Source organism: Triplophysa rosa, linkage group LG9, assembly GCF_024868665.1.
Source record: "Triplophysa rosa linkage group LG9, Trosa_1v2, whole genome shotgun sequence".
In the NCBI taxonomy this organism is placed as follows: Eukaryota; Metazoa; Chordata; class Actinopteri; order Cypriniformes; family Nemacheilidae; genus Triplophysa; species Triplophysa rosa.
In genome coordinates this window covers 6,188,117-6,215,317 of record NC_079898.1, presented here as the reverse complement: position 1 = coordinate 6,215,317, position 27,201 = coordinate 6,188,117, and the positions used below count along the sequence as shown (strand labels likewise).

At 39.2% G+C, this 27,201-nt stretch overlaps 4 protein-coding genes across 7 annotated transcripts; 2 read left to right on the top strand and 2 right to left on the bottom strand.

Moving 5' to 3' along the window:
• Nucleotides 1-735: 735 nt before the first annotated feature.
• c1d (C1D nuclear receptor corepressor) lies at nucleotides 736-2,897 on the bottom strand. 2 transcript variants are annotated; one of them, XM_057342361.1, is made up of 5 exons: nucleotides 2,824-2,897; nucleotides 2,321-2,472; nucleotides 2,158-2,224; nucleotides 2,015-2,070; nucleotides 736-1,235 (listed from the first exon to the last, which is right to left on the bottom strand). In XM_057342361.1, the coding sequence occupies exons 2-5, from the start codon at nucleotides 2,459-2,461 to the stop codon at nucleotides 1,059-1,061; spliced, it is 441 nt and encodes a 146-aa protein (XP_057198344.1). In that variant the 5' UTR covers nucleotides 2,462-2,472; nucleotides 2,824-2,897; the 3' UTR covers nucleotides 736-1,058. The 2 variants fall into 2 exon arrangements, with proteins under 2 accessions (XP_057198344.1, XP_057198343.1); XM_057342360.1 differs by having other exon boundaries at nucleotides 2,782-2,891.
• A 632-nt stretch (nucleotides 2,898-3,529) lies between these two features.
• slc29a3 (solute carrier family 29 member 3) lies at nucleotides 3,530-12,743 on the top strand. 2 transcript variants are annotated; one of them, XM_057342049.1, is made up of 7 exons: nucleotides 3,530-3,661; nucleotides 4,480-4,586; nucleotides 5,225-5,599; nucleotides 6,338-6,420; nucleotides 7,318-7,544; nucleotides 8,015-8,177; nucleotides 11,810-12,743. In XM_057342049.1, the coding sequence occupies exons 3-7, from the start codon at nucleotides 5,276-5,278 to the stop codon at nucleotides 12,420-12,422; spliced, it is 1,410 nt and encodes a 469-aa protein (XP_057198032.1). In that variant the 5' UTR covers nucleotides 3,530-3,661; nucleotides 4,480-4,586; nucleotides 5,225-5,275; the 3' UTR covers nucleotides 12,423-12,743. The 2 variants fall into 2 exon arrangements, with proteins under 2 accessions (XP_057198032.1, XP_057198033.1); XM_057342050.1 differs by lacking the exon at nucleotides 3,530-3,661 and adding an exon at nucleotides 4,013-4,387.
• LOC130559143 (uncharacterized) lies at nucleotides 8,184-13,720 on the bottom strand. The gene is made up of 2 exons (XM_057342051.1): nucleotides 12,993-13,720; nucleotides 8,184-11,055 (listed from the first exon to the last, which is right to left on the bottom strand). Exons 1-2 carry the CDS (start codon nucleotides 13,155-13,157, stop codon nucleotides 10,318-10,320), a joined length of 903 nt encoding a protein of 300 aa, XP_057198034.1. The 5' UTR covers nucleotides 13,158-13,720; the 3' UTR covers nucleotides 8,184-10,317.
• Nucleotides 13,721-13,833: 113 nt separating this feature from the next.
• abcg2c (ATP-binding cassette, sub-family G (WHITE), member 2c) lies at nucleotides 13,834-22,260 on the top strand. Of its 2 annotated transcripts, none has more exons than XM_057342047.1 (16): nucleotides 13,834-13,960; nucleotides 14,944-15,104; nucleotides 15,200-15,259; nucleotides 17,826-17,943; nucleotides 18,218-18,373; nucleotides 18,560-18,717; nucleotides 18,883-19,034; nucleotides 19,116-19,208; nucleotides 20,014-20,189; nucleotides 20,307-20,458; nucleotides 20,804-20,893; nucleotides 20,971-21,095; nucleotides 21,223-21,377; nucleotides 21,506-21,595; nucleotides 21,753-21,805; nucleotides 21,889-22,260. In XM_057342047.1, exons 1-16 carry the CDS (start codon nucleotides 13,874-13,876, stop codon nucleotides 22,034-22,036), a joined length of 1,974 nt encoding a protein of 657 aa, XP_057198030.1. In that variant the 5' UTR covers nucleotides 13,834-13,873; the 3' UTR covers nucleotides 22,037-22,260. The 2 variants fall into 2 exon arrangements, with proteins under 2 accessions (XP_057198030.1, XP_057198029.1); XM_057342046.1 differs by lacking the exon at nucleotides 13,834-13,960 and adding an exon at nucleotides 14,005-14,825.
• Nucleotides 22,261-27,201: the final 4,941 nt, after the last annotated feature.

Here is a 27,201-nt window from a genome sequence, read left to right as displayed (position 1 = left end):
GAAAGCAGCATAAGGGTAGAGGTACATTGTTGTAAGCATGTTGTATCCCAAACAGATTATGAAGCACAGACAAGTTATTTTTCAATGTAATTGTTCTATTTTTCATATTTAAGACAACAGTTATTCCTCTAGCTAACTTATTTGTCTCTTACTCTGATTGGTTTCAATATTAATGCAATATCCCACATCACATCATGAGACACGTGGCAGTATAATTATACCCTGAAGCACTTCCGACAATAGCCAATATGAAAAATATGAATCTCTTTACCAAGTTTTTCATTATTTTCCTAGACCCTGTAGTTTTCCTTTCACGTATATACTGCCTTTCAGAACATATGAAACGTCACTGCCAATTCTTGCCACAAATGCCCCAAAGCTCTGCTGAACAGACAGGTAAGCGCCAAATCTCAGCAAAACAGTTTTCGGAACAAACATTGTACTGTCCTCTGTAGGCCTGAAGCTGGTTTGACAAAGTATTAGACACTACTAAAGCAGAATTAAAGCTCATCAAATCATCAAATCATCAAATAGGAATACAACAATAAAAAAAACTAAAGTAATAGTACAAATGACAAACGTGTTTAAATCATGTAAACATGTTTATTAAGCTAAAGTTGGCTTTAAAATTATTTCTCTCTAGAAAATTATTAATTCACCCAAATATATTCAAAATATGTTTTTTCAATGTTTCAAATGTATCTGGCAAAGACCAAAAAACTTCAAATGACAACAGAGGCTTTAAAAGTTTTAATGGGACAGCTGTATGAACGATCCACATTCTAGATTATATAACCCCAGATATAAAACATATGCAAGACTATGAAAAACAAATGGAAAAAATAAAACAATAAAAAGACTGAGTTTCTTCCTTAGTTTCAAATAAGTCAACCTGTGGAAAACATATTACTGCTCAACATATGGCAGCACAAAAAGTCACATATCTAAAGCTTCCAAAGCCGTTTCTCCTGAACAATCCCCAAATCAGCAAAATAACGTTTGTCAAAAAACACAAACTGCACAGCGTGTGTGTGTGTTAAACAGTCAACTCAAGTCAATTAAAACCTCTTGTGTTTTCCTCTGTGTGAATGCTCACTGTTGTCTTTTCCTTTCTTGTCCTCTGCATCCCACAATGCATTTCGAACAAACCGCGAGGCTGCGTCTGTGTTGAGCCGGGCAGCTTTCTTTTTGTCTGCGATCTCCTTTACTTTGTTCATACAAGTCCTGATTCTCTCCTGTGAAGAGGAAGACTCATTTCTGAATTACTGTCATTGACTACTATAACGTGTGCTTCGTGAACTAAAACATTTCTGTTTCAGTTCTGCAAAAAGTGCCCAACATATTTTATTAAAGTAATGTTCTGGGATCAAAAGTTAGAAAAAAGTGTATCTGTAAAATACAATAAAGCACGGACAATACAAGTATTACACAGGTTAACAAAAGACAAATGTGGTAGGAGTGTTGAATAAAAATGTACATGATATGCATTATGCACAAGAATTTAAATGAAAATAAAAAACAACAAAAAATCCATGATTTGCAACCATGACCTTTTTAAAGGAGTAGTTCACCTTCAAAATGAAAATTCTGTCATCGTTTACACGCCCCCTTGTCATTTCAAACCTGCATGACTTTCTTTCTTCTGCAGAACACAAAAGAAGATATTTTGAAAAATGGTGGTAACAGAACAGCACAGCCCCCCATTAACTTCTATCGTAACCAATGCAAGTGAATGAGGCGCTGTTAACAACATTCTTCAAAATATCTTCTTTTGTGTTCTGTGGATGAAAGAAAGTCATACAGGTTTGAAATGAAAAGAGGGCGAGTATATGATGACAGAATTTTCATTTTGAAGGTGAACTACTCCTTAAATTGTTTTTAAACCCTCACTTGTTTTAAACCCATTTCGACCTTTATGGCAAGTGCATTATTGTAACCATATGTGGATTGAACTTAATTGTATTGAACCCAAAACATTGCAGCAAGTAAAAAGATAATCCTGACTCTCCCTTACCAATTCTTGTTTGATCCCATGGTCTTTAGGATTGACTCCTTGTGTCACCAAATACACTACAAAGAAAAGTTGAATGTCAGTTGTCATAACCGATAAAAAATGTTATCACACAAGGTAAGTAAACAATGCGTTGAAAAACTTACTCCAGAACATTGAGTTGAGTGCATATACAGACATCAGGTCCAATTTAGCTTGATCAAGAGGATTCAACTTGAATGAGGAACAAACATACAAAAGCACTACATAAAAAAAGCCATTGGTATGTGACAGCTCATAACATTGATTTGTGCATTATGTGCTGCTTACTTTAACCAGATGGTTGCTTCTGGGTGCAGATATGAGACTCTGGACCATGTTTTGAACTGAAGTCACAGAGGAATCAAACTCATTCAGGTTTTCCTCGATTTCAGTGGGATAATCCTCAACTGGACCGTCATCTGCCATCATCGGTCAACACACTAAAAAGCATCAACACTCTATATTTATCCCAAAGTAACGCTGAAAAACGCAAACCTTCACAGAAATTCTATTGAATTCAATGGTTATCATGGGAATTAAAATGGGGGCAAAACACGCTACAGTTTGACCTATTGTTACCTATATTCTAAAGAAAAAACGGATTAAACATAAATGCCACCAGTATGGAGATCAGCTGTACCCACGTGAGTTGTTCACATGGTTATAGAGGCGCATTTTAGAATCCCGCTTTACAACGACAATCGCTACACACATGGATTTAAACATTCTATACAATAATAAAAACTTACAATTAAATGTTAAATGGATGTTATTTAAAGGCTCTTCTTCACCTATAATCACACAGGACACTGCAGCTTCGTTTATGAGCACAGAGAAAAGTACAACCAAAGGATTTCACAATAAAAGACCCTTTACTTTCAAGGATAGAAGCACAGAGCATTTAACGGTATTTATTATTGTTAAAATAGTAGTACTAATTGTCATAGTAGTTTCTACTTATCAGTTGGTTAAAATAAATTCAGAAATAAAGAGTTAATAACGAATGTTCAATTTTTAATTTGATGTAAAGTATAATATTACTCATTAATGTCGATTTCTAAAATCTCGTTTTAAAGATATGTTTTGACATGATTGTGCATACAACAAACAATTAAGTGGTATTAAAACAAGGTGCTAGGATAAGTATAAAATAAGAAAAACAAGAAATATACATACATATAAAATGGACTTTTAACATAATACAGACATCTGTATATCAAAGCACTGTACAGGTATGTGTAGATGGATCAGTGCAGATCGAGGCATTAGTCTTTTTCTGAGAGTGAATGCTGTTTTTGTACTGGCTGTTACTATACACGAACTCATGTTATTATAAGATATTAAGGTCTACACAATGGTCTCTCAAACCATCGTACACTTTACCGTATAATTTCCCTTCCCTTTTATTTTGCGTGCAGGACTTTTAACAAGCCACGAAGCTTTTATTTTGAAATCGTGTCACTGATTGTTTGTTACACTACCGTCATTTCCTAATACTCTAGCAGATGTTGTTGTCCAGTCACTCAGATGCAATTTAATGTTGTCGTGCACTGACACGCACGGTATTTATATTTTTTGCCTGCGCCAGAAGATATAAAGAGAATGAAATCGGCTAAACACAAACTTTCGGTGAGTATCTAACTGATAAATAAATAATCGCTAGTAGTAGCGTTATTATAATAATGGAGTTGGTTCACGTGTTAAGGAATGCTATATAAGTTACAGCCACCTGATCATGGTTACGTTACACAAGATTTATCGACATAGTTTCTCCAAAACAGCTGTTTCTTCTTGCTGCGTAGTTACATTATTTAATACATAAGTTATATAACCATATGTTAACTTTCTAGATCTAACCCCAGTTCATTTAACTCACTAGCCGTTATTGGATTTCTGTTGGACGTGTCAAACATATTGTTACACAGTTTAAAGAATGTTGGGCACTATAGTCTGCCTTCTCAGTCATTTGGAAACACACTTCCCTTTTAATCTAATTGTCATGGGCTGCGTCTCAAAACCTAATAAGATGCCTACCTAGACAGCAGTCATTGGATTCATTACTCCCAAAATGCAGCTGGCTGGAAACTAACTTTTGATCTTACATAATGTTTATTTGTTTTTGTTTTTTTGGAGAAAGCCTTTGTGTCTGTGTTTGTATATTATTAGGAAACTCAGTGTCTTTTTTCTGTGGTGTCATGTGATCGAGCAGCAGAAATCCTGAGCAGAGCACAAACACAAGCATGTGAGCTGGCTGTAATTGGTGTGATCCATGCATTTAAATAAAGCATCAGCAGTTCCTTGACTGATGCATGCGCTGCAGATGCAAGAGAGACCTCTGTAAAAGACAGCAGATCTGTGTGTGTTCTTCTTTAGATGGTGTGAAATTTAGTGTAGGAGTAATCCAGTGGAGATCTTCACATGTGTTCTTCTGTCTGGATCTCTTGCAGCGTCTTAATCTCTCACCTGTGTTCTGAGCGGAAAGTGTCTCTTATCCAGAATGCTACTGTAATGACAGTCTGATGGTCATTTTACAGCAGAAGTAGGTAGAGTTCAGGTAAGCGTGATGAATGCACTCCGATTCCTTTTTGTGTGTGCGATGTTCTGTTTCATTATAAAGGTTTTAAAGGATGACATCTTTGCAATTTCTTTATTAATAGGTTTATATATTATTTGCTCATGTTACGAGTGTTTACCTAACCCTGAGGAGTAAAGATTGTGCAATTTATTACATGTGCGCTTTCGAAAAAACCAGGCATCAAATTGTAGATGATTTGTAAAGCGCAAAATATTTGTGAGCATAAAAATTCATTTGCATTAAGAAAATATGATATAAAAATACAAATATTTTTTGATGTTATGACAATTAATGGCATTCAGGTGTTTACTTCAAAACTCAACCCTCAATTGTATTTTCATTTTTTATAACTGAAATAAAGTTTTCATTTTTATACAATACAGTAAAACACTGCATTTATTTTTTTAAAGCAGCATAATTAATGATCAAAATTATTCATGCACTTCAACAAATTCTACCATAACTTAAATATTATATCATTTTTGGCATAACACCATGTCCTCACCAGGCGTTGGCATGCAATAAAGTGACAAGCATCGTGTTTTGTCAGGAAATGTGCATTGTTTTTATAAAGTACCCCCATTTTTCTTTCTCCTCTTTTATTCCTCCTGGTCAAGCTTCCCATATCTACAACCTCCCTCCGCTCTCTTCATGTTTCCTGTGTAAGAATGGACGGTAATCAGTCATTACAGCCCAGCTTGAACTCCACCTACATGCCCTCTGATATCTCATGTGACGAAGAGCATTCTGAGGGCGAGGCTGTGGGGGGCGACACCTCCCCGCTGCTCCCCCGGCAGCAGCCCGCTGGATCACTGGCAGACCGTCGCCCGCCGGATGACTCCTACAATATGGTGTACTTCATCTTTTTCCTGATGGGCATCGGCTCTCTGCTGCCCTGGAATTTCTTCATCACAGCCAAACAATACTGGCTCTACAAGCTGAGTAACAGCTCCAGCCCTTCAGGCCACGAAGACACTCAGAATGACATCAGTGTAAGTGTGTGTGTCTTTGTGTGTATATCAGTGTGTGCGTGAGAAGGTTCTTGTGATATCTGAGAGATCCTTTCATTGGAAAGTCATTGGAGAACTGAAGTACACTTTTGCTCCATAATCTACAAGGTAAAAACTAGAAAATGGATGTAATAAACATTAGAATCTGTATCTCTGTCAATAGTGAACTTTGGTTTGTGATTAGACGTGCAGTGTTTGTCTCTCTTTCTCCTTCTGAGATTGATCTGATTTTGTCCACTTGCTGACTGCATGTTCATTTTAATGCTTTAATGTTTGTCACTCTCACTTCCACTTCCAGATTGTAAAATGAAAGGACAGGAAAAAGTGAATGCGTGCGTGTGTGTACAAGCTAGAAAGTTGTATCTGTTAACATTAGTTAATGCACAACCAACTAGCATGAACAACTATTTTACTAACATTAACAAATACAACTTTATTGTAACGTGTCACCTTATTTTTAAACATGCTGATGTTTTTTTAATGCAATTTAGTTTTTTTTAATGGAAAGCTACACGGTGTCAATAGTATATAGAATTGTTGGTTTTGACAACAGTGAATGTATTTAAACATTACACTGTGGTAATACTGTGTACCACGATAATAGTCTTAGTAATTTTATCTATGTGAAAATTGATTACATAAATAGCCTACATGCAAAAAAGAGTGCAGGTCACACATTTCAATATTTTGTAAGCTTCTATCTCTTCATTTGGTCATCAGGACTACTTTGAGAGTTATCTTGCCATTGCTTCAACTGTTCCATCAGTGCTGTGTCTCATCCTCAACTACCTCCTGGTGAACAGGTAATACCCCTCCTAGTGTCAATGTTTCATTCAGGTCAAATGCTGTTAACTCTTCTCCATGTCTCATCCTTGACATATTCCTGGCAGGACAACCAATGGCATAAGATGTCATCCAAGTAAAATCTGTTGTCACATATAGTCAAGCACAAATGGCATTTTTGAAGATATTCCTTCTTTCTTTATTTATTTATTCATTCATTTGGTGAACGTCAAGAAGGGACAGTTACTTCTAAGTTGCTACAATAATTTGAGTGATGGAAAGATGCTATAAATGTAAGTAGTAGTTTGTTCACTTCCGATTCCAGAGACATCTTTCGAGTTACATTTATGCATTTGGCAGACGCTTTCATCCAAAGCGACTTACATTGCATTGTGCTATACATTTGTTTCTAAGTATGTGCAATCCCCTGGGATCGAACCCATGACCTTGGCGTTGCTAGCGCCATGCTTTAACCACCGAGCCACAGGAAAGCTTAAGAGTTGGAGATTCTGATTCTTTCTGTTGGATGATAGTGTTTACAACAGCCCATGCAAAGCATTTTAGGCAATTTAGTTGGCAAACACGGAGTGCTTTTCAAGTCTACTGTGGTGCTTTTGTAACTGTTGCCAATTCCTGTCTTTCTGTGAATAGAGATTCGCTGTGTTTTGTGTTCTAAAAGCCAGCAGTTATGAAACATTAGCGTGCCTGATAAACCCACTGCGAACTGCTTTAGGATGATGATGAAAATAAGGTCACACATTTGAACGTAATAGTGATAACTGAGTTAAACAAATCTTACGCCAAGTTATATAGTTCATTTGGCTATCTGTGGAACAAAGCCGTACATTATCATTTTTAATATCTTCATGCACTTGGAAATTGATTGCATAATCCAATCTTTTGTGTACTTTTGTCAGGTTTTCCTCGCGGGTGCGAATCTTGGTGTCTCTGATCTTGATCTTGCTGGTGTTTGTGGTGACCACAGTGCTGGTGAAAGTGGACGTGTCTGGGTGTAGGATGCAGTTCTTTGGAGGAACACTGGCCAGTGTAGCGCTGGTGAGCGGGATGTCTAACATCTTCTCTGGCAGCATGTTTGGTATCAGTGGCCACTTTCCCATGAGGATATCTCAGGCACTCATATCAGGTATTGTTGAATTTTATTGATTTAATTCACCATCTGAAGTCAGTTCAGTTATAAATGACACTATATTTGGGGATTCTTTTTTTTTTTTCTTCAGAAACGTTTGCTGATCAGTAGAAGGTCATTTATATGAATTTAAATTTCATTCTGTCGTGTTACTGGCATTTTTATTGCAATTTAGTTCATACTAAATCATTCCTAATGAAAGTCTAATTTAACATCCGTTAGGGTGTTAAAGGGGTGGTTTCCCGGACAGGGCTTAAGCCTAGTCCCAGACTAACGTAAATGTAAGAGGTGTCTTGATCGAAAACAACTTGTACTGACATGTCTTAAAATATATCAGTGTGGTTGTTTTGTCTCAAGATGCAAACCTGTCCGGAAAACCGCCCCAAAATGAAACAAAATAAAATGGGAGCCAATTCTCACATTTTGAAATGTGCCACATTACTCTGCTTGTTTCTTTGTCATGTCAGGTCAAGCCATGGGTGGCACTTTGAGCGCTGTGGCCTCAATAGTGGATCTGGCGGTGGCCAATGATGTGACCAACAGTGCACTGGTGTATTTCCTCACTGCTGACATCTTCACGCTCTTTTGTATCGGCATGTACCTGCTGCTGCCCAAACTGGATTACTCGCGGTATGTTTTCTTCACATCTACCACAAATCCCACATCTTACTTCAATCTGAATTTAAATCTGCTGTGATATAAATTGTCTAGCAAAATCTCTGCCGGTTGAGGCATTTATACTGTTGCAGAGTGTATATTGTCAGCCCGAAGTCACCACAGTGACCATTACACTAAACAGTACATCAAACAAGAGAGACTTACTTCTCTTTCATTTGATTTGAGGAGCTCCTTCATAACCACAGCACATGATCTGGACAGTGTGTTGTTTGATGAGAGGAGATTGAAAGAGGAACTGTGGTGCTGCTAGTGAATCCATGAGTATCATCAGCAGTCTGAGGTCAAACCACAGTTTCATGACGCACATGGGATGTAGAGATCAGCAGATGCTGATGTGGCATAGTTGTAGCATGCTGCCACCCTTTGAAGATAAAAGGTTACTGTTGCTCATCCTGGTGTTAAAGGCACAGTTCATCAAAACCCACAAACCTTAAAATTGTAAAATGATTTACTCCCCCCGTGTTGTTCCACAGGCCAGCCTCAAAATATCATTAAATCACCATAAAAGTCAAAGGAGCTCTATTCAAAATCTTTCTATGTAAGGCTGGGTATCGATTCTGATGTTCTGATTCGATTCCGATTCACAAGCTCTCGATTCGATTCTCGAGTCAATGATTTTAGATTTAATACAAATCCTATAGATATTTTTTTTAAAAAGATCAGTAAACATCAGATTACAATAATGAATTAAAAAAAGAAATGAAGAGCCACAAACCTGTATTTTGGGGTACACTTGGGTATATTGAAACGGAACAGTCGTATACCTTGATCAAACAGGATCAGGTTGTTTTACATTTAAGATATAACAAACAAAATTGTACAAAATTAGCTGTAAAGAGAGGCTGCAATCATATGAACCGCTGCCTTTTATGTGAAGGTGATGTTAAATTCGACGACACACCCGCATCCAGTAGTATCTATCTATCTATTAGTAGCAATAACATTCACGTTAATGAATGTTCAGTGCTTGCGGAAATATGAAAGAAAAAAATCGATTCACAGTTTTTGAGAATCGATATTAAATCGACCGCATTTTAAAAAAACGATTAATCGATTGCCCAGCCCTATTTCTATATTCCACGACCTCTGAAGCCATACAATAGCTTTTTGTAAGTAACAAACTAATTCATTCTAAATGTTATTAAATCTGTGTCAGATTGGTTTGTTATTTTGGCCTTGCGTCAGCTTGAATATGGTGACATTTTAATGCCAGTTGAAAGCCACAGTATTAAATATTTTATTAATGCATATTTCAGGGAATAGCTACTTAAATACTGTCACATAAAACATACGAGTACAAAAGACTTCAAAGTACAGTAGCACACAACTTTGGACAACTTTAATGTTAACAATTTAATGCCTCATGGTGTTTTTATGTTAAAATTAATGGTTTGTCCTAAGTCAAATGTAGAACTCGCAGTTACCATTAGGGAGCGCCATAGTGATAGTGATAATTTAATAACCTGGATATGTATCACAGCTTTCATGTGTCTTGTCGTGCTGTCTTTCACATTGCTGTAGGATGACTATATGTCATTCCTGAGGTTTGATTATATTGAAACAGACACTGGACTGGAATGACCACAATACATCTAGATATGCTGATCTGAAATTAACATTTTGAACGGTCTCTTAATTTTTTCTGCGACTGTGTATATGGTGCCATTGTCCAAACATAAAAATAGCAAAATTCTAACAACCTAAAGACAAACTTCACATTTAACAACATTCATGAGGTGCATTCTGGGAAGTTTGTCTATAAAAATAAGGCTTAAGATTAGATGAAAAGAAAAAATCTAGATTTTTATTATATTAAATTATATACTATATTTACATTTACATTTAGTAATTTAGCAGACACTTTTATCCAAAGCGACGTACAAAGAAGGGGAAAAACAATAGAAGCAATTTGTGCAACAAGAGAACAACAATGCATAGGTGCAATAAAAACTGGTCTCAGTCAGCCTATCACAGTATACGAAGCTAAGAAATTTTTTTGGGGGGATAGGAAAGTAGAAAAGAAGTAGAAGACTGTACTAATGGGTCAGATGTTGACGGAAGAGATGTGTTTTTAGCCGATTCTTAAAGACCTCTACAGATCTTGTGGCAAGGGGGAGATCGTTCCAGAGTCATGGAACACATCCGGAGAAAGTGTTTGAGAGTGATTTTTCCCTTTGTGGGACGGCACCACAAGACGTTGTTCGATTGCAGAGCGCGAGGATCTGGCGGGTACATAAATCTGAATTAGCGAGTGAAGATATGGGGGTGCCGAACCAGTGGTGGTTTTGTAGGCCAAGAGCAGAGATTTGAATTGGATGCGAGCGACTATAGGGAGCCAATGAAACATAAAGAAGAGAGGAGTGACGTGCGCTCTCTTCGGCTCGTTGAAGACCACTCTTACCGCTGCATTCTGGATCATCTGAAGAGGTCTGGTTGTACAAGCTGGAAGACCAGCCAGTAGAGCATTGCAATAGTCCAGTCTGGACAGGACGAGAGCCTGGATAAGAACTTGCGTAGCATGCTCAGACAGAAAAGGTCTAATTCTCCTAATATTGTAGAGGATGAATCTACAGGACCGGGTGGTGCTGGCAACATGGTCTGTGAAGTTCAGCTGATCATCAATTACCACTCCCAGGTTTCTGGCCGTTCTGGAAGGAGGAATGGTTGATGAACCTAGTTGGATGGAAAGGTCGTGCTGAGTCTTCGGGTCGGCCGGGATCACGAGCAGTTCCGTTTTTGCAAGGTTCAGCTGCAGGTGATGGTCCTTCATCCAGAGAGAGATGTCATTCAGGCATGCCGAGATGCGCTCAGAAACCGTTGGATCATTAGGCTGAAATGACAGGGAGCTGTGTGTCATCCGCATAGCAGTGATAGGAAAAGCCATATATATTTTTTGTAAGTTTTGTGTTACTGTGCCAGTAGAAATGTCAAAATAGATTTGAAAGATTTCAATTTCTTTGACAGAAAGAATTTAACAATTTAAAAAGTGACATTTTTGCAATATAACAGAATATATGGCCCACATAGAGATCTGATTCATCACTGAGTCTGAGATTACGAGACCAAAAACTGAGACAGCATAAATCCACAAGAAGTGTGGCGACATCTCCAAGATGCCGGAAACAAACTGCCTGGAAACTACTCAGTGATGAAGAGATCAAATGTTTTTCTTACAAAAGTCTCGTTTGATTATTGGTTATAGTTAATGGCAAAGAATGTTTTGAAATTTTATTTTGACATTTCCTACTGACACAGCAGAAATTGAAAACATGTTGAAAACATTTGTTTTGGTGAAGCATCTAGTGTGCTTATGTATTCTGCAGGTATGTATCACGCATTATTCAATCCCACTTACATTACATTTATCAATTTGGCAAACACTTGCGCTATTGTTTGCATATCCAAAGAATGCTTAGCTGTTTACAACCTGATGTGACGCATTAGTTATTTGTAGAAGCTGTTGTCGATCACCTGAGGGTTGTGAATTGCTTCTTTTGTTTTGGTAATTTGCCTTCTATTCAGTGCCTGGTGCCTATTCCATAGTGTATTTCTTTTTTGTGATCATATAAATCTCTCTCTCTCAGATACTACATGGAAATGGCTGCGACACCCTTCAGTGAGTCGAACAGCCACAACAGCAGCTCAAACTCTGTACCGCCCCTCAAACCCATCCTGAAGAAGACATGGGTGCTGGGCTGCTGCGTCTTCTACGTCTTCTTCATCTCCATCATGATTTTCCCTGCCGTATCCTCTGGAATCCAGTCGATGAATAAAGACCCCGGAAACCCATGGACCACCACATACTTCGTACCCCTCACTAGTTTTTTACTGTACAACATTGCCGATTTCTGCGGCCGCCAAGCGACTGCCTGGCTACAGGTGCCGGGCCCCACCAGCCGCATGCTGCCACTGCTGGTGTTCCTGAGGACCGTCTTGGTTCCGCTCTTCATATTGTGCAACTACCAGCCACGGTATCACCTGCACGACGTGTTTTTTGCACATGATCTCTTCCCTGTGGTCTTCGTCTGCTTGCTGGGGATTTCTAACGGGTATCTGGGCACGCTGCCTATGATCTACGGACCCAAAGTTGTGCCACGGGAGCTGGCCGAGCCAGCAGGCGTCATCATGTCTTTCTTCCTCACGCTTGGGCTAGCTGCCGGATCGGCTTTCTCTGTAGGGCTTGTTTACTGTTTATGAGAACTGTTTGAAAAATGTTTACACTACAGCATCCAAGCACAATGTCTATTGCCAAACATTTTTGATTACCTTTTAATAACTTTTAAAAACAATGTGACTGTTCTCAGTCTTTTGAATGTCATCTTTGAAGAAAAACATGATTTTAAGCTCAGTTTTGTCTTTTATAATAAAACATTTGGAGCAGCATTACCTTGCTTCCTTCATAAAGCACAGTTCTAAAACTACCAAACCCTGCCTTCTTAAACGCACCCGTGTTTTTGAGTTTGAGATGTGAGTTGTGCGACCTTTAATCCATGTCTGTTTACATTGAGGCCATCTCTTATCAGTTAAAAGTTTAGATACACTTGAATGAAAAAGGGTCACACAATTCTAAAACATATGTAAAGTCTTTTGTTTACATGCTTAATAGTGCAGATATAAATTGTGTCTGCATGATTATTTTTAATAAATAAGTTGAATGGATAGTGAAGGGTGACTGAAAGCCAAAAGAGTATAGTATAACACTTGACACTTGTTGTTCCTACTGGAACAGAATGTAATTCAGAGGTTTAGATCCCTGATATTTCTCACCTCTTTCTCGCCTCCCCTTTCCATTTTGACACCAGTATTAGCCTTGTAGATCACCTGTACACAAACACACACTTCATAGGCAGACAACCCTGTAAATTCCTCTGTAATTTTATTAGGGATGTACCGATATGTCAATTTTTGCCGATAACAATAATTCTTTAACATTGGAAGCCGATAACCGATATATTGGCCGATATACAGTATCTAAATATTGATAAAAAATTCCCTGAGACTGAAACAAAAAGCAAAAAGTGGACAACTGCTTTTATTTGAAAACATTCACCGTGGAAAACAAGGTAACCATTAGTTCTCTTTTTTTTCCCTGAAAATCATGCACCAAGCCTACTTTACACTACTTAACGATTCTTTAACCTTCAAACTTTTTATGCCACATGTCAAACAAGTCTCAAGACAGAAAGCATTCAGACAGCAGTCTGGTTCAAACAATATGCTTTTGTTCCTATAATTTACACGTTGAAATGATAAATATACACATCATAAATACTGTATCTACATACTGTACCTATCAGCAATGTTTTGATAATAGCAGTAAGTGAATGATCATGACAGAAAGACAGTACTGTACTGTATTTAACTGTGAGCAGCGTGCAGATGAAGTAGTGTAACCATAGGAAATGATTTAAGATTTATCGGCTTTAATATATCGGCATACATTTTTATTATCGGCCGATAACATTAAAAATGACCATTTATCGGCCGATACCGATGTGGCCGATCATTTATCGTGCATCCCTAAATTTGATCCCGCAGCAGCTCTGTGTGAATTTTAAGCTGTGACCTGCATGGATGTGCAGATATATGAAGAAATATACAGAGATGCAGTTGTGTTGTCTTGAGATGCTCGTGGGGGTGTGAGTCCTATGAATAAATCCAGCCCACCGAAGGCAGGACCCTCACGGGTGGTGTATAGTCTATCCCACTGCAGGATATCTCCTCTCAACAAAATGGTACGGACATTCATTTTCGCCCTAACTTTCACTTATTTAATGGCGTAAGCGTGAAGCGGTTTCTCAGATATAACACAAACCACGCGAGCACGTTGTTAAGGAAATGACCGTGTAATGTGCGAGTGGACACGCATGTAATGTAGATCATATTGAATGTCACGTGAATACACGCTTCAGTTGTGTTGTTTATATGTGTTTTTAATGTCTGTGTGGCGTAAACTATGTTCAGAGTTTGTCGTGGATGGTGTAGATTCTGTGTTTTTAACGAGAGAGACGACAATCGTTAAGCACTTTAAAACTTTTAACGTAACAGTTACACTTCTAAAGTTCAATGCTAACGTTACCCTCAGCCATATCAGGAGAAATAAGGGAGTCCGATTTCGGTACGACGCCGAAAAACAAGCACATGCTTCCGTTATGAAAAACATGTAGCTTTCGTGCTTAGGAAAAGGGGGAAGTGCTGGATTTGTTTTATTGTTCAAACGATAATATTAACAAACAGACGAAAGTCAAGTGCAGTAACTTTATCTGGTTTTGTGCTTGTAAATAATGCGGGAGAACTCGGTTTGATCTGATTTATGCTTGTAAATAGTGCGAAAAAATCGGATCCGTTTATCGTTTACTGTCGCCGCTGCTACAATGGAAACCATAGAAACCTGTTTACTGACACATCTGAGGAAAATACTACTCGATATCGTCCTGGAAAAACAGTTGCATCCTTCATCAAATACCTCGTCCTAATAAACAACTGGGTGGTTTTATCGTAATGCAACGTTATCCTCTTAAATGTTCATGCTCTCGCGCACCGCTGGATGGAGACACGCGCTGTAACGTCAGTTGTGACGCCATCACGCTGCTTGCCGCAGTGAGTGTTTACGTTTCCCCGTCCTTACGCATACATTGGGAGAGTCGCATCGATTCCACAATATAATTGATACAGATGTAATGTAATAGCACAGCTGCGTGTGTTTTATCTCGTGTAGGCAGGTGTCTCAGAGACAGACATCATGTTGGAGGAGTCAGTGGCGTGTTTTCAGGCTCCGGGTCCCACTGTCACCTTCCAGCATCTCACATACTGCGTGCGGGAGCGGGAGGGAATCTTCAGCAGGAAGTGGGTGGAAAAGCAGGTCCTCAAAGATGTCAGGTAATGTGTGCAACTGACAAAAACGATGTTTAAAAAGAATTGAGTGTATTGACTAATGTTTTATGTGAGGGTAAAGTAAGCTCTTTCTTTTGCAGTGGTATCCTGAACCCTGGAATGAACGCTATAATGGGTCCTACTGGAAGTGGAAAGACATCGTAAGTTCATTCTCAGTTATGTCTGCATGTATGATGCTACTGAAATAACCATTTTACTACCATTACAGTTATACTTGCAGACATATTTGTGTTGCGTCTGTTTTTTCTGTTACTTTTAAGTAGGCCTGCAACTAACGATTATTTTAATTGTCGACTAATCTAACGATTATTATTAACGACAGTTATGCGCATCCCGGACACACAATGATGCGCTTAAAGCACCTACTCCTTCTGAAGTCCCGGGGATCATTTTGCTCCCCAAAGTAAATAATAGTTAGAACACAACGAGAAGAGACGATATGTTACATGTTTAACACATAGTGCGTTGCATCAGTCCAACAGTTTACAGTTAAATCAGAGGTTTAAAAAGAGTTATTTCGTATGAAGACGCAAAATATTCAGACCGCTTCCAGTGCTTCTAATAAGCTAAGCTATACTCAGCGAGTAACGTTAACTCACAGTCTCTAGCAAAATACATTTTAAACAAAACCATAGACTATCATCTTGTCATAATGAAGACATTGGAACATCTTGGAAAGAGTAGCGTCCTGACCGTCACCGTACACACGCATGCTGACTGGAAATCAGACAGACAGCACAGCGGAGGTCAGAGTTTCTTCATAATCCATTAAAAGAGATCCACATGAGGTAGAGATTAAAAGACATATTTCTTTGTTTTTTTGCAGTGACCATGCTATCGATCTTACTGTTAATTTTTTATTTTGCATATAGGCTAAATTTTTTAATAAGATTTTGCCTAGGTTTGATGTCTTTCTTGCTGAGATTTCACTCATTGTAAAATATCTTAAACTTATTTATAGCAATAAGAATAACAAGTTTTTCAAAATGTATGATAACATTTTCTTACTAACTGAGATTATCCTGTCCTCTTATTTTCCTTATTTTTTTCTTGTCCTTTCATACTTGTTCTTTATATTATTGTAATGCGGTCCTTTTCCTTTTTTTGGAATATTAAAAAAATCATTGAGCCACTGAGGGATAGGATGCGTCACCTCCTGCAGAAGCATATGAGCGTTTTAAACGTGATTCAACTCCTGATAATGTAGATCAAGTATATGAAATAATCCATATGAACCAATGTAGAATAAGAAAAACGAATGTCATTCCTGTGGGCAAAAGCAGAAGCCTTCTGGTCAAAGTCGGAGCTCATGTTTGCAGAAGGGAGCGCAAAATAATCTCTGGGGAATGCAAAAGTTTTCTGAGGGAAAGAGAAATATTCTTGGGGATACGCAAAAGTTTTGCAAAGGAACGCAAATTATTTACGCAAATATTTAAAATATTTTCACTCCCTTTCCTATTTTTCCACCACCTGTATGTTCCTTTAGTGGCTCAGTACCGCGTCACATCTGTTTTGACGATGTGAGATAACATCGTACATGAAGAAAGACTTGCACATCAAAATGATACTAGGCTAACTGTAAAGTTTTAAGACGCTTTCAATATGAGAGGATCCGCACGCAGCCACGACATCGATGTACATGTCTTCATTGAACACTGTGTGGCGCGCTTGAGCATGCATGGATTTTTCAGATAAAAATTACATTTTGTTTCATGAAATTTGTACAAATAATGGACAAAAGTGTTTTGTTTTAGCATGATAATTTGTAAAAAAAAATGTGTTTTTAGTTGTCTAGTTTTAATGAAAAACCAGGGGACCCCCCAAGTTCACTATTTTAGACCTTATGAGAGGTCCCTTAAGGCTTATGAGGGGTCCGGGACCACCCCAGTCCCCCCTCAATTCGAACCCTGGGTTTATTCCTCGCATAAAGCTATCGAATGACATAAAAAGTGCATTGGTGGTTTCATGATAGTTAGTCCTTTTATAAGCTTAAGAGTAATTTAAGCAGGGTCACAATCTGCAAAGGTTCACATACACTAACTTACACTAGTACAATAGCGTTAATGTAACTCATTAATGTAAAGCGTAGTGTTCAAATAAAGTAATTTATTATGAAAGTCTACATCTACGTGCCCCTCTCCGTCCATTTGTGATTGCGTGTCCATGCTGTGATGATCGCATTCCGGGGGTAACGTTAGGGGGAATTCCTCCGTCCATTCACTAACTTACTGCGTCCGAGGCTCTCGCTCGCTGTTTGTCTTGTGTATTATACTTTCTCTTGTTCTGCTGATTAACGCACACACGCCCGGGAACAGAAACTGCTATTACAGCAGATAAACGTTAATAATACGACACCTCGACGCATTTCACGTATTTTAGTAGTCGACGTAATCAACGACGTCGACGCGTCTTTGCAGCCCTACTTTTAAGGTATTTTAGGTTTCGGGTTTACATTTTGCAAGTGTACAGTCAGTGACAGTTTGTACATTGAATGCTCGATGTTCTACAGCAGTACCGTATATTAAAACATAAAGATCGAAAATAAATATAAAGAGAAAATTGAAAACAGAATTAAGAAAAAAAGAGAGTATTTACAAATACAAAAAACATTTCAGTATGTGTCTTTCAAGTGCAGATTGTAAACTGTATGGTATGTAACGCATATGAGTTATATGCCTGTATTAAGTCATTTAACATTTCTTTTAGACTTCTAGATGTCATCGCAGGACGGAAGGATCCAAAGGGCTTAAAATCAGGTCGAGTTCTGGTTGACAACAACGTTGTGACCTCTGACCTCAGGCTCTGTTTTGCCTATGTTGTTCAGGTGGGAGAAAACACTGCTTGTCTGAATTTAAGAAAACAAGCCGTTCTAAGGCACCTTTGATTCATTTCCCCTACTATGGTAGTCAGTGGTGTCCCAGAAATGTCAGTTGCTAACATTCTTTCAAAGATCTTTGTGTTCAGCAGAACAAAGACATTTAAACATTTTTGGAACAATTTTGGGGGGGGGGTAATTCATGACAGAATTTTCATTTTTGGGTGGAGTATCCCTTTAAGTGTTTTATATCATCAATCATAGTATTTGCATTGTTTTTCAGAATGACATTCTGACGGGCACTCTGACCGTAAGGGAGAACCTGGCTTTCTCCGCCAATCTCCGTCTGTCAATGAAAGAGTATTCCTCATCGGATAAAGAGATGAGGGTCGACTCCGTCATACAGGAGCTCGGCCTGAAAGACTGCGCAGACACTAAGGTAATGAACTCGAATTACATTTAAAAGAATTTTGAAAGCTGTGTTTTTATGCTCTGTGTGTACAGTGTGTTGAGAAACTGGTTCAAGGTCACATGTGACACCAAAACTATGTCAAGAAAAACAACATTGCAGTCTTTAACCCACTTCCATTCTGATTCGACATTCTATCGTCTCGCTGTCTGTCAGATTGGGACGGAGTATCTGCGTGGCGTTTCTGGTGGAGAGAAGAAGCGATGCAGCATCGGTATGGAGCTCATCACCTTCCCCTCTCTTCTGTTCCTGGATGAGCCCACCACAGGTCTGGATGCCAACACTGCCAACTCCATCATGGAACTGCTGCAGAAGTAGGAGATCAGTCACCCGTGCCTCTCTGTTGCTCTTGAATGTCAAGCACAGTCTCGTGTTCACTTTCCGGCGGCACATATGACTTTCAGTCACTTGTGCGATGTACTTATTTATTTATATCACTATGTTTAAGCCAGTTTTTACACGTACTGTTTGTTGTCCAGGCTCTCCAAAAGGGGCAAGACCGTCATCTTCTCCATTCACCAGCCACGCTACTCCATCTTCAGGCAGTTTGATCACCTCGCACTCATGAACAAAGGAGAAATCATCTACGCTGGGTCTGCAGACAAAGCCATCGGCTACTTTGAAGACTTGGGTACTGACGGACACACTGTGCTAAACATATCACCCAAAAAATGAGCAGTGGTTCTCTAACTGCGTCATTGCTTGTTCACAGGTTACAAGTGCGAGCCGTTCAACAACCCAGCAGACTTCTTCCTGGATGTTATAAATGGAACCATCCCGCCTCAAAATCACACCAATCACACAGGTGATATATACAGTATCACGATTGTTATGCTGTGTCTGGAGCACCGCTGTTGTCACCTGATAGACATTTTCTTGATTTTTTACTCGCACACAGAAAAAAATCCTTTTTGGTTTGAGGTCGATAACACAATGTAAAAAATGTTTTAAGTTGTGTTTCACTTTAATTTTTACCATTGCTTTGTGAAGTTTAACATGCTGAATGTGAAAATCTTTTTTTTTCCATCAACGGTACTCACAAAAATATCTTCACACTTTTATACATTTCAGTAATATTACTCGTCCGCAGAAATGACAAGGTACTGAGCTAAAAACAACTGTTTAACATAACAACTACTAAAAATGAGTCGTCCAAACGTTCAGAAGTGTACATTTGATCGTTTTTGTCTTTTATGACTAATACGAACCAAGAACCCATCATCGCTTCATCCCACCTTTCCTGCGCCACAGAAATGTCTTGAATTTTCTGACAGTGACAATTGGAAAATCTTTTTTTTTTTTAATTTGTACAGTTTTTGTTTATTTGAAATATACCGATATATCATAAGTAATGATACAAGCTCAAAGTTTACTTGAGCTAAATAAACACTAAAACATTGATGCTAAATGAAAATAAATATTACCACAATAATTAGCACCACAGAATTGTACAAGAACTATAAAAAGGTCCATTTTTCTTTTTTATGGGATGGTGACAAACGTAACTTACTCAAAACAACCGAATTAAAGCAGACCTTACATAAGATTGAACTGTAAGTGTTCTGTTGTTATTCTGTACTCATCTAACCATGTCACTGATGTGTTTGTAGAGAAGTTCAGCAGCAGCGATGTGACAGAGGAACATGAGAATCATCTCTCTGTGATGTACAGACAGTCTCCTTATTTCATTAAAGTGAAAGACCAGCTTACACAGATGTCGGATGACATGGATCCTGAGGTCACGACGGGTACCAGGGCCTGTTACGCTACACCTTTCTACTATCAGGTACCCAGAAGCAGCGGTTTAGATAAGCTTGGCGAGTATATAGAGATGATGACAGCTAATGATCTATGATGCTTGGCCTTTGAAACATTTGGGATAAAACATTTGTCCACGTTGCAGCTTATGTTAGTCAGCGGCAGAACTGTAAGAAACATCTTGAGGAATCCACAGACTTCCTATGCACAACTGTTCCTCAACATTTTCTTTGGTATTTTGGTGGGACTGATCTACTACCAGATTCCACACACGTTACCCGAGGCGCTTCAGAACAGGTGAGCACCTGCCTCCACATCTTTCTTATCCGGTCAAGGGCAAGTGTCATTTTCCAATAAAACTCCACGTGGCGGAATCGGTTTAAAGTTGATTATACTTAAAACTATTTTGTTATGTATGAAGAGAACACTGACAAATCAAAATCAAGAATTCCAAATGCTGCGTTTAAGCATTGATATAACTTAGGCTAATAAATGTTGCAGTCATAATGTAAATGTAAACTCGAGCACACACACAAATGAACTGTAATACACAGCAAAGCAACATGTTCAAGCAGTTATTACGAAACGTTGTATGAAGACATTGTCAAGGCACAGCATAATGTATTGGCTTTCTCTCTTCAGAACAGGAGCGTTCTTCTTTCTGGTCATCAACATGGTGTTTGGCAATCTGTCTGCGGTCGAGCTGTTTATCAGTGAGAGAGTTCTCTTCATGTAAGTCTGTATAGACAAGTCTGATATTTAGACTAAGAGTGAGATCTTTAAAAATGTTTCTGTCCTGTCATCCACAGTCATGAAAACTCGAGCGGATACTACCGCACATCTGTGTACTTCCTGTCTAAGGTGTTCGCTGACCTCCTTCCAAACCGCATCCTTCCTGTATTCATTTTCTCTGCCATCCCGTACTTCATGATGGGTGAGTAGCGGTGCTGAGACCGAGCGTACAGCGGTGAACTTTGACCTCAACTTCACACTTTATTTGAAGATGGGTTATTGTCCCATCTTTGTCGCTAACAAGTGAAAACCGGTCTGTCCGTGTGCAGGTCTGAAGGCGGATGTGGAGGCGTTCTTTCTGTACTGTCTCACTATGAGTCTGATCAGTCTGTCAGCCGTGAGTCTGGCCTTTCTGGTCAGTGCCAGCGTGGGCTCCTTCGCCATGGCTAACATCCTCATTGCTATTCCATTTGTCTTTATGATGGTGAGTTTATTCATCCCTTTGCAAATGAACCCAGCAGTTTGTGTCATATGCTAAGTGTATAAAGCCAGCAGCAATATCTGAGGTCAGTTCATCCCGGCAGATGTTTACTAACCTCTGTGTGTTCTCAGGTGTTTGGCGGTTTCCTAGTCAATCTGAATTCAATGTTGAGCTGGATGTCATGGCTAAAGTGGGCCAGTATGTTCCGATATGGCTACAATGTAAGGAATGGCTCACCAAAAATCATGTTGTTCCAAACGTTTATAATTAGGTTGAGTAAATAGTGACGGAATTTTTATTCATTAAGAAAACACATTTTATGTCTTAATGGTGGGAATTTGCAGGGTCATTTAATGAAACTAAACTGTTTTTCATCAGGCACTTGCTGTCAATGAGCTAAAGGATCAAGTCTTCACCAGTAACTTTACCATGTAAGACCATCTACTGAAGTCAATCTAAATCAAAGTTCAGTGTATGTGACTGAAGTAAATGAAGGTGCTTGTGTCGTTGGCAGGATGACTGGTGAAATGTACCTTGATCATCAGGAGATTGACTACAGCACATGGGGTTTCTGGCAGAATCAGGTAGCTCTGGCAGGCATCATGTGCACGTGTTTGATTCTTGCTTACGTGCAGCTACGGCGGATCAATCGCTGGAAGTGACATTATGAGCTATACAGATATGCGTCATGTATTTACAGTCGCGTGTGCAATCTGAATCTTAAACCCTCTACCTCTGAATCTATAATGTGCAAAGTTTGTGGAATGTTTTTTAAACGTTTCATTTTTTATATAAACTGTAAAGTGAATACAGAAGCTGAAGATGCTAAGATGTTACATCTATGTGCTTTTTATTTGGACTAATAAATTTGTTTGTATATTTGTGAGACGTGTCAAGCCATTTCCAATCCATTACTGCCAAAAACACTGGCCTACAAAATATTTGCAATTTATCAATGGGTTTTAGGTTATAGGGGCGGTTTCCAATACAGAGCTTAAGACTAGTCCTAGACTAAAATAAATGTTTAAGTTGTGAAAACCGCTTCAACGGACATATCTTGAAATACATCAGTGCCATTGTTTTGTTTCAAAATGCACACATTCTTTTTGTAAGGCATGTTTGTAAAAACTGTTTAAATGTCCCAGTTTAACAAAGGCCTAATCCAATCCCTGTCTGGGAAACCAGCCCCAAATGTACATGATTGTACCAAGGTAAACGTCTGTGGTGCTAGAACTGATCGCTGTCTTTATTGACAAATCACTTTTTTTTGCAGTGAAGCACTGACATCAAATGAATGTCGGCAGTGCACTCCACATTTGTTGCTGTTGTGCTTTTTCTCCTTTAATGTTCTTTATAAGGAGCAAAACAAATTCTCTAATAAAGCTTTAAACCAAACAGCAGCCAAATAAAATAAAATAAAATCACACGACACCATGAATTGTCACAACAACTTGAAAATGCTGTACAAAGTAGTGGACTATCATTGATCAATGTGAACAGACTGGTATTTTTGGGGCTGGTATTTATGAAATATAAATGCTGTGTGCACAATTCTCCACACAAAATGGGATTTTCAAAAAATACTTACTGTAAATATGCGCACCATATGACACTTAACACTTCAGGGATAATATACAGTATAAAGTGTTTATAGTACTAAAGAGCTTGGCTGCAAGCAGTAGAGACCAAGAGAGTGGCAGCTAATGCCATCCCCCAAAACACCAAGGCTAACTCGCTAAAAAGCCAACCCTTTATTCGGGAGGGGCAGAAACCGCGGGCCAAGCCCTTAACCCCAGATTCAGGACTGCTGAGTATAGCCAGGCACTGGGAAATGCGAGTTGATTTAAACCACAGACTTACTTTCCCCTTTGAAATCGCAGCGACCAACCTGCGTCCGGACATGGTTCTGTGGTCCAGCTCCAGTAGGACAGTCCTCATAGTTGAGTTGACTGTACCTTGGGAAGAGGCCATTAATGAAGCATTTACCAACTTGGCAGCGGAGGCTGAAGATCGGGGATGGACAGCGAAAGTGTTCCCAGTGGAAGTGGGCTGCAGGGGCTTTGTTTCCAATTCCACTACAAGCCTGCTTAAGAAAGTGGGGATCAGAGGACAGGCCCAACAGACGGTAGTCAAAGCACTTGCCACTGTTGCTGAGAGAAGCAGCCACTGGCTGTGGTTGTAACGGAAGGACGCAATATGGGCTGCCAAGTGACCACGTATTAAAATGGTATTGTGTGTTGTATTGTTATGCCATACGGGACCAGGGACACTGAGCATGCCTTAACGGAGCCAGTGGGGCTATAACAGCCTTAGCCAACGGGTTGGCATGTATGGTTGCATTGAAATTTTGGTAATATTTTGTAATGTTATGCCATATGGGACCGGGGGTTAGAGAGTCGGACTCGTGACCAGAAGGTTGTCGGTTCGATTCTCAGGGCCGGCGGGTAACGACTGCTGCCTTTGAGCTGCAGTGATAGCTGCCCACTGCTTCTGCCAATGACCTTGTAACAATGCGACACACACCCAGGTCTGATCAACCTGCGGTGGGCCTCCCTTGGCTGAGGGTGTCTTGTGATAAAGGACTGAAACACCCAATGAGGCTGAGGTGCACAACTGACGATGTGTCACATTGATGGGAACCATACAAAGGGCATTTGTATGCAGCACCTCACCAACAGGCATCTTTCACCCAGGATAATGGATGTGATGAAAGTGGGATCGGACACACAACTCATGAGATGTCTCTCTGATAATAGCAAGGAATGGTAAGTATGCTATGTATTTCTATAATCATTTATCCCCCAAACACCGAGGATGCCTACCCGACGAACCAGTGAAACCTCAGACCTCCTTTCCTCTGTTCATATTCTTGACTGCTGCCCCCTGCATAAAGCGTAGGAAATGGTCTATTGGGCAATTCAACTGTGCTGAAATAGTGGGATTATAACAACTAGTCCTATTAAGCGAATCTTTTATGCACAAATCCCTAGATCTTCATTTATTGCAAGCTTTTAAATATACATTCTTGTTAATTTAGGGAGATGTAGAGATCTATGTCATTTGTACAAGGCCTAAACAATGTAAACTCACTCAACTTTATTTATATAGCGCTTTTACAATTTTCATTGTTACAAAGCAGCTGCACATGAGACACATTGACTACAAGCAAAACAATCAAAGTTGTACCTGCAAAAACAAGAAAAGGTTGAAAACACAGAAGACAGACACACCCACACACAAAACACTCCACACACACAACACGCACCAACAGACACAGAGACACACACACACACGGATGCGCACGCACACACACACAACACACACACACACACGTACGTACACAGACAAGTACGCACACACACACACGCTCAGTGAGAGCACACATTTAGGATAAAGGAGAGAGAAGCACAGGTCAAATATAACAGATAATAAATTCCTATATGCAATATTAATTAAGTAAAACTTTAAAATTCTAAAGCAGCCCCCCCGGTCAGGCAGATAGTGCAAAAACAGTATGCAAACGGTGGCGAGGAACCCAAAACTCTAATCGAGAAAAAAAACCTCAGGAGAACCCAGGCCCAACCAGGGGATTCCAGTTCCCCTCTGGCAAAAGCTGCTGCCTCTGCACAAGCTCCAGAGAACTTGCACAACAAGGCTAAATAAAATAAATAAACTTAATAATAAAATAAATTGTAGTTTAAGATTATCATTAATAATCTAATAGCATTTGAAGTTTTGTGGTGAAGACATGTCAAGAGACCGCGTCCTTCTTTATCCAGCTCTATCATCTCAGCTCTTGTCAGGTCCCCACTTCCCATTCTCCGCTCTACCATCAGGTCAGGCCATGAACTGCATCCTGCTCGCTGTGGTAACCTTGGAACAATGAGACAAGACTGGCTGAGAGTAGAGTACTGTTCTGTACTCTTTGATGCAACAAGTACATCAGTTGTGTTTTTGGTTCCGGTTGATCTAACTAATGCAGCCTAAACCCTCTGAAGATTTATATTATGGAAGAGTAGTGTATGCAAGATTAAAAAGATGCGTCTTTAGTCTAGATTTAAACTGACAGAGTGTGTCTGCCTCCCGGACAGTGCAGGGAAGACTATTCCAAAGTTTAGGCGCTAGATAGGAAAAGGATCTACCACCTGCACTTGATTTTGAAATTCTAGGTATTACCAACTGACAGGACGCCTGAGAGCGTAATGCACGTGAAGGACTGTAATACAAAAGGAGTTCATTCAAGTACTGAGGAGCTAAACCATGTAAGGCTTTATAGGTAATAAGCAAGATTTTAAAGTTAACGCGATGCTTTATAGGTAACCAGTGCAAGGTTGACAGAACCGGGCTAATATGTTCATACTTTTTTGTACGTGTAAGAACTCGAGCTGCCGCGTTTTGGACCAATTGGAGTTTTTGTAATAAGCCTGCAGGGCAACCACCTAACAGTGCATTACAGTAATCTAGTCTTGATGTCATGAATGCATGAATTAACTTCTCTGCATCTGAGATTGACAGCATATGACGTAGTTTAGATATATTCTTAAAATGGAAAAACGCAATTTTACAGGTGTTGGCGACGTGGCTCTCAAATGACAGATTACTATCGAATAGAACGCCAAGATTCTTTGCTGACGACGAGGGTTTTATGGAACATCCGTCAATAGTTAAACAGTATTCTTGGTTGTTACTTATAGCAGTTTTCGGTCCAATAAGTAACACTTCCGTTTTGTCCGAGTTCAGTAATAAAAAGTTGTTACTCATCCAGTTTTTTATATCGACTATGCATTCCATTATTCGATGGAACTGCTGTGTTTCATGAGGCTTCGAGGAAATATAAAGTTGAGTATCATCAGCATAACAGTGAAAGCTAACTCCGTGTCGCTTTATTATATCTCCTAGAGGTAGCATGTATAATGCGAAGAGCAGAGGCCCTAAGACTGAGCCCTGTGGTACACCGTACTGGACTTGCGATTTGCGTGACACCTCATTGTTTATTGCTACAAATTGAAAACGGTCGGATAAATAAGATTTAAACCATTTCAAAGCTATTCCCTTAATGCCGACATAATTTTCGAGTCTATGTAGGAGTGTGCTGTGGTCAATGGTATCGAATGCAGCACTAAGGTCTAGCAGCACCAATAACGAGATACAACCTCGGTCAGACGCCAATAGCAGATCATTTGTAACTCTGATCAAAGCAGTCTCTGTACTGTGACATGCTCTAAATCCAGACTGGAATTCTTCATTGATGTCATTCCTTTGGAGGAAGGAGCATAATTGAGTTGAAACTACTTTTTCCAGAACTTTAGATATGAAAGGTAGATTCGATATAGGCCTGTAGTTCCTTAGTTCTCTAGGGTCGAGTTGGGGTTTTTTGACAAGGGGCCTTATAACAGCCACCTTATATGCTTTAGGCACATGTCCTAATGTCAGAGATGAGTTAATAATACCAAGAAGAGGATCTATAATTTCTGGGAGCATCTCTTTCAGTAGATTTGTAGGTATAGGGTCTAGTATGCATGTTGTTGATTTAGATGATCTAATAATTTTAGACAGCTCATCTTGATCTACGGTATAAAATAATTGCATTTTCTCCTTAAGGGCGCTGTAGTTAGTTTGTTCAGCGGGTTTCACTTCTGATTGCATTGTTATAATTTTTTCTCTAATATCTTGGATTTTATATGTGAAGTAGTTCATAAATTCATCACTGCTATGCTGATATACAGGATCAGAAGTCACTGACGATTTATTTTTTGTTAATTTAGCCACCGTGTTAAATAAAAACCTAGGGTTGTGCTGGTTTTCTTCTATTAGTGATGAAAAGTAG

Excerpts from the sequence above, each read along its gene's own strand:
- c1d (XM_057342361.1), bottom strand. The coding sequence starts at position 2,461 with ATGATGGCAGATGACGGTCCAGTTGAGGATTATCCCACTGAAATCGAG. Across the intron at positions 2,225-2,320 it reads GAAGCAACCATCTGGTTAAA|TTGAATCCTCTTGATCAAGC; the intron begins GTAAGCAGCACA and ends TCCTCATTCAAG. Across the intron at positions 1,236-2,014 it reads ATGGGATCAAACAAGAATTG|GAGAGAATCAGGACTTGTAT; the intron begins GTAAGGGAGAGT and ends TCCTCTTCACAG.
- slc29a3 (XM_057342049.1), top strand. The coding sequence starts at position 5,276 with ATGGACGGTAATCAGTCATTACAGCCCAGCTTGAACTCCACCTACATG. Across the intron at positions 5,600-6,337 it reads ACACTCAGAATGACATCAGT|GACTACTTTGAGAGTTATCT; the intron begins GTAAGTGTGTGT and ends TTTGGTCATCAG. Across the intron at positions 7,545-8,014 it reads ATCTCAGGCACTCATATCAG|GTCAAGCCATGGGTGGCACT; the intron begins GTATTGTTGAAT and ends TTGTCATGTCAG.
- LOC130559143 (XM_057342051.1), bottom strand. The coding sequence starts at position 13,157 with ATGTTAAAGAATTATTGTTATCGGCAAAAATTGACATATCGGTACATC. Across the intron at positions 11,056-12,992 it reads AAAGGGGAGGCGAGAAAGAG|CCTAATGATCCAACGGTTTC; the intron begins GTGAGAAATATC and ends CTGTCATTTCAG.
- abcg2c (XM_057342046.1), top strand. The coding sequence starts at position 14,727 with ATGCAACGTTATCCTCTTAAATGTTCATGCTCTCGCGCACCGCTGGAT. Across the intron at positions 15,105-15,199 it reads CAGGTCCTCAAAGATGTCAG|TGGTATCCTGAACCCTGGAA; the intron begins GTAATGTGTGCA and ends TTTCTTTTGCAG. Across the intron at positions 18,374-18,559 it reads AAGACTGCGCAGACACTAAG|ATTGGGACGGAGTATCTGCG; the intron begins GTAATGAACTCG and ends GCTGTCTGTCAG.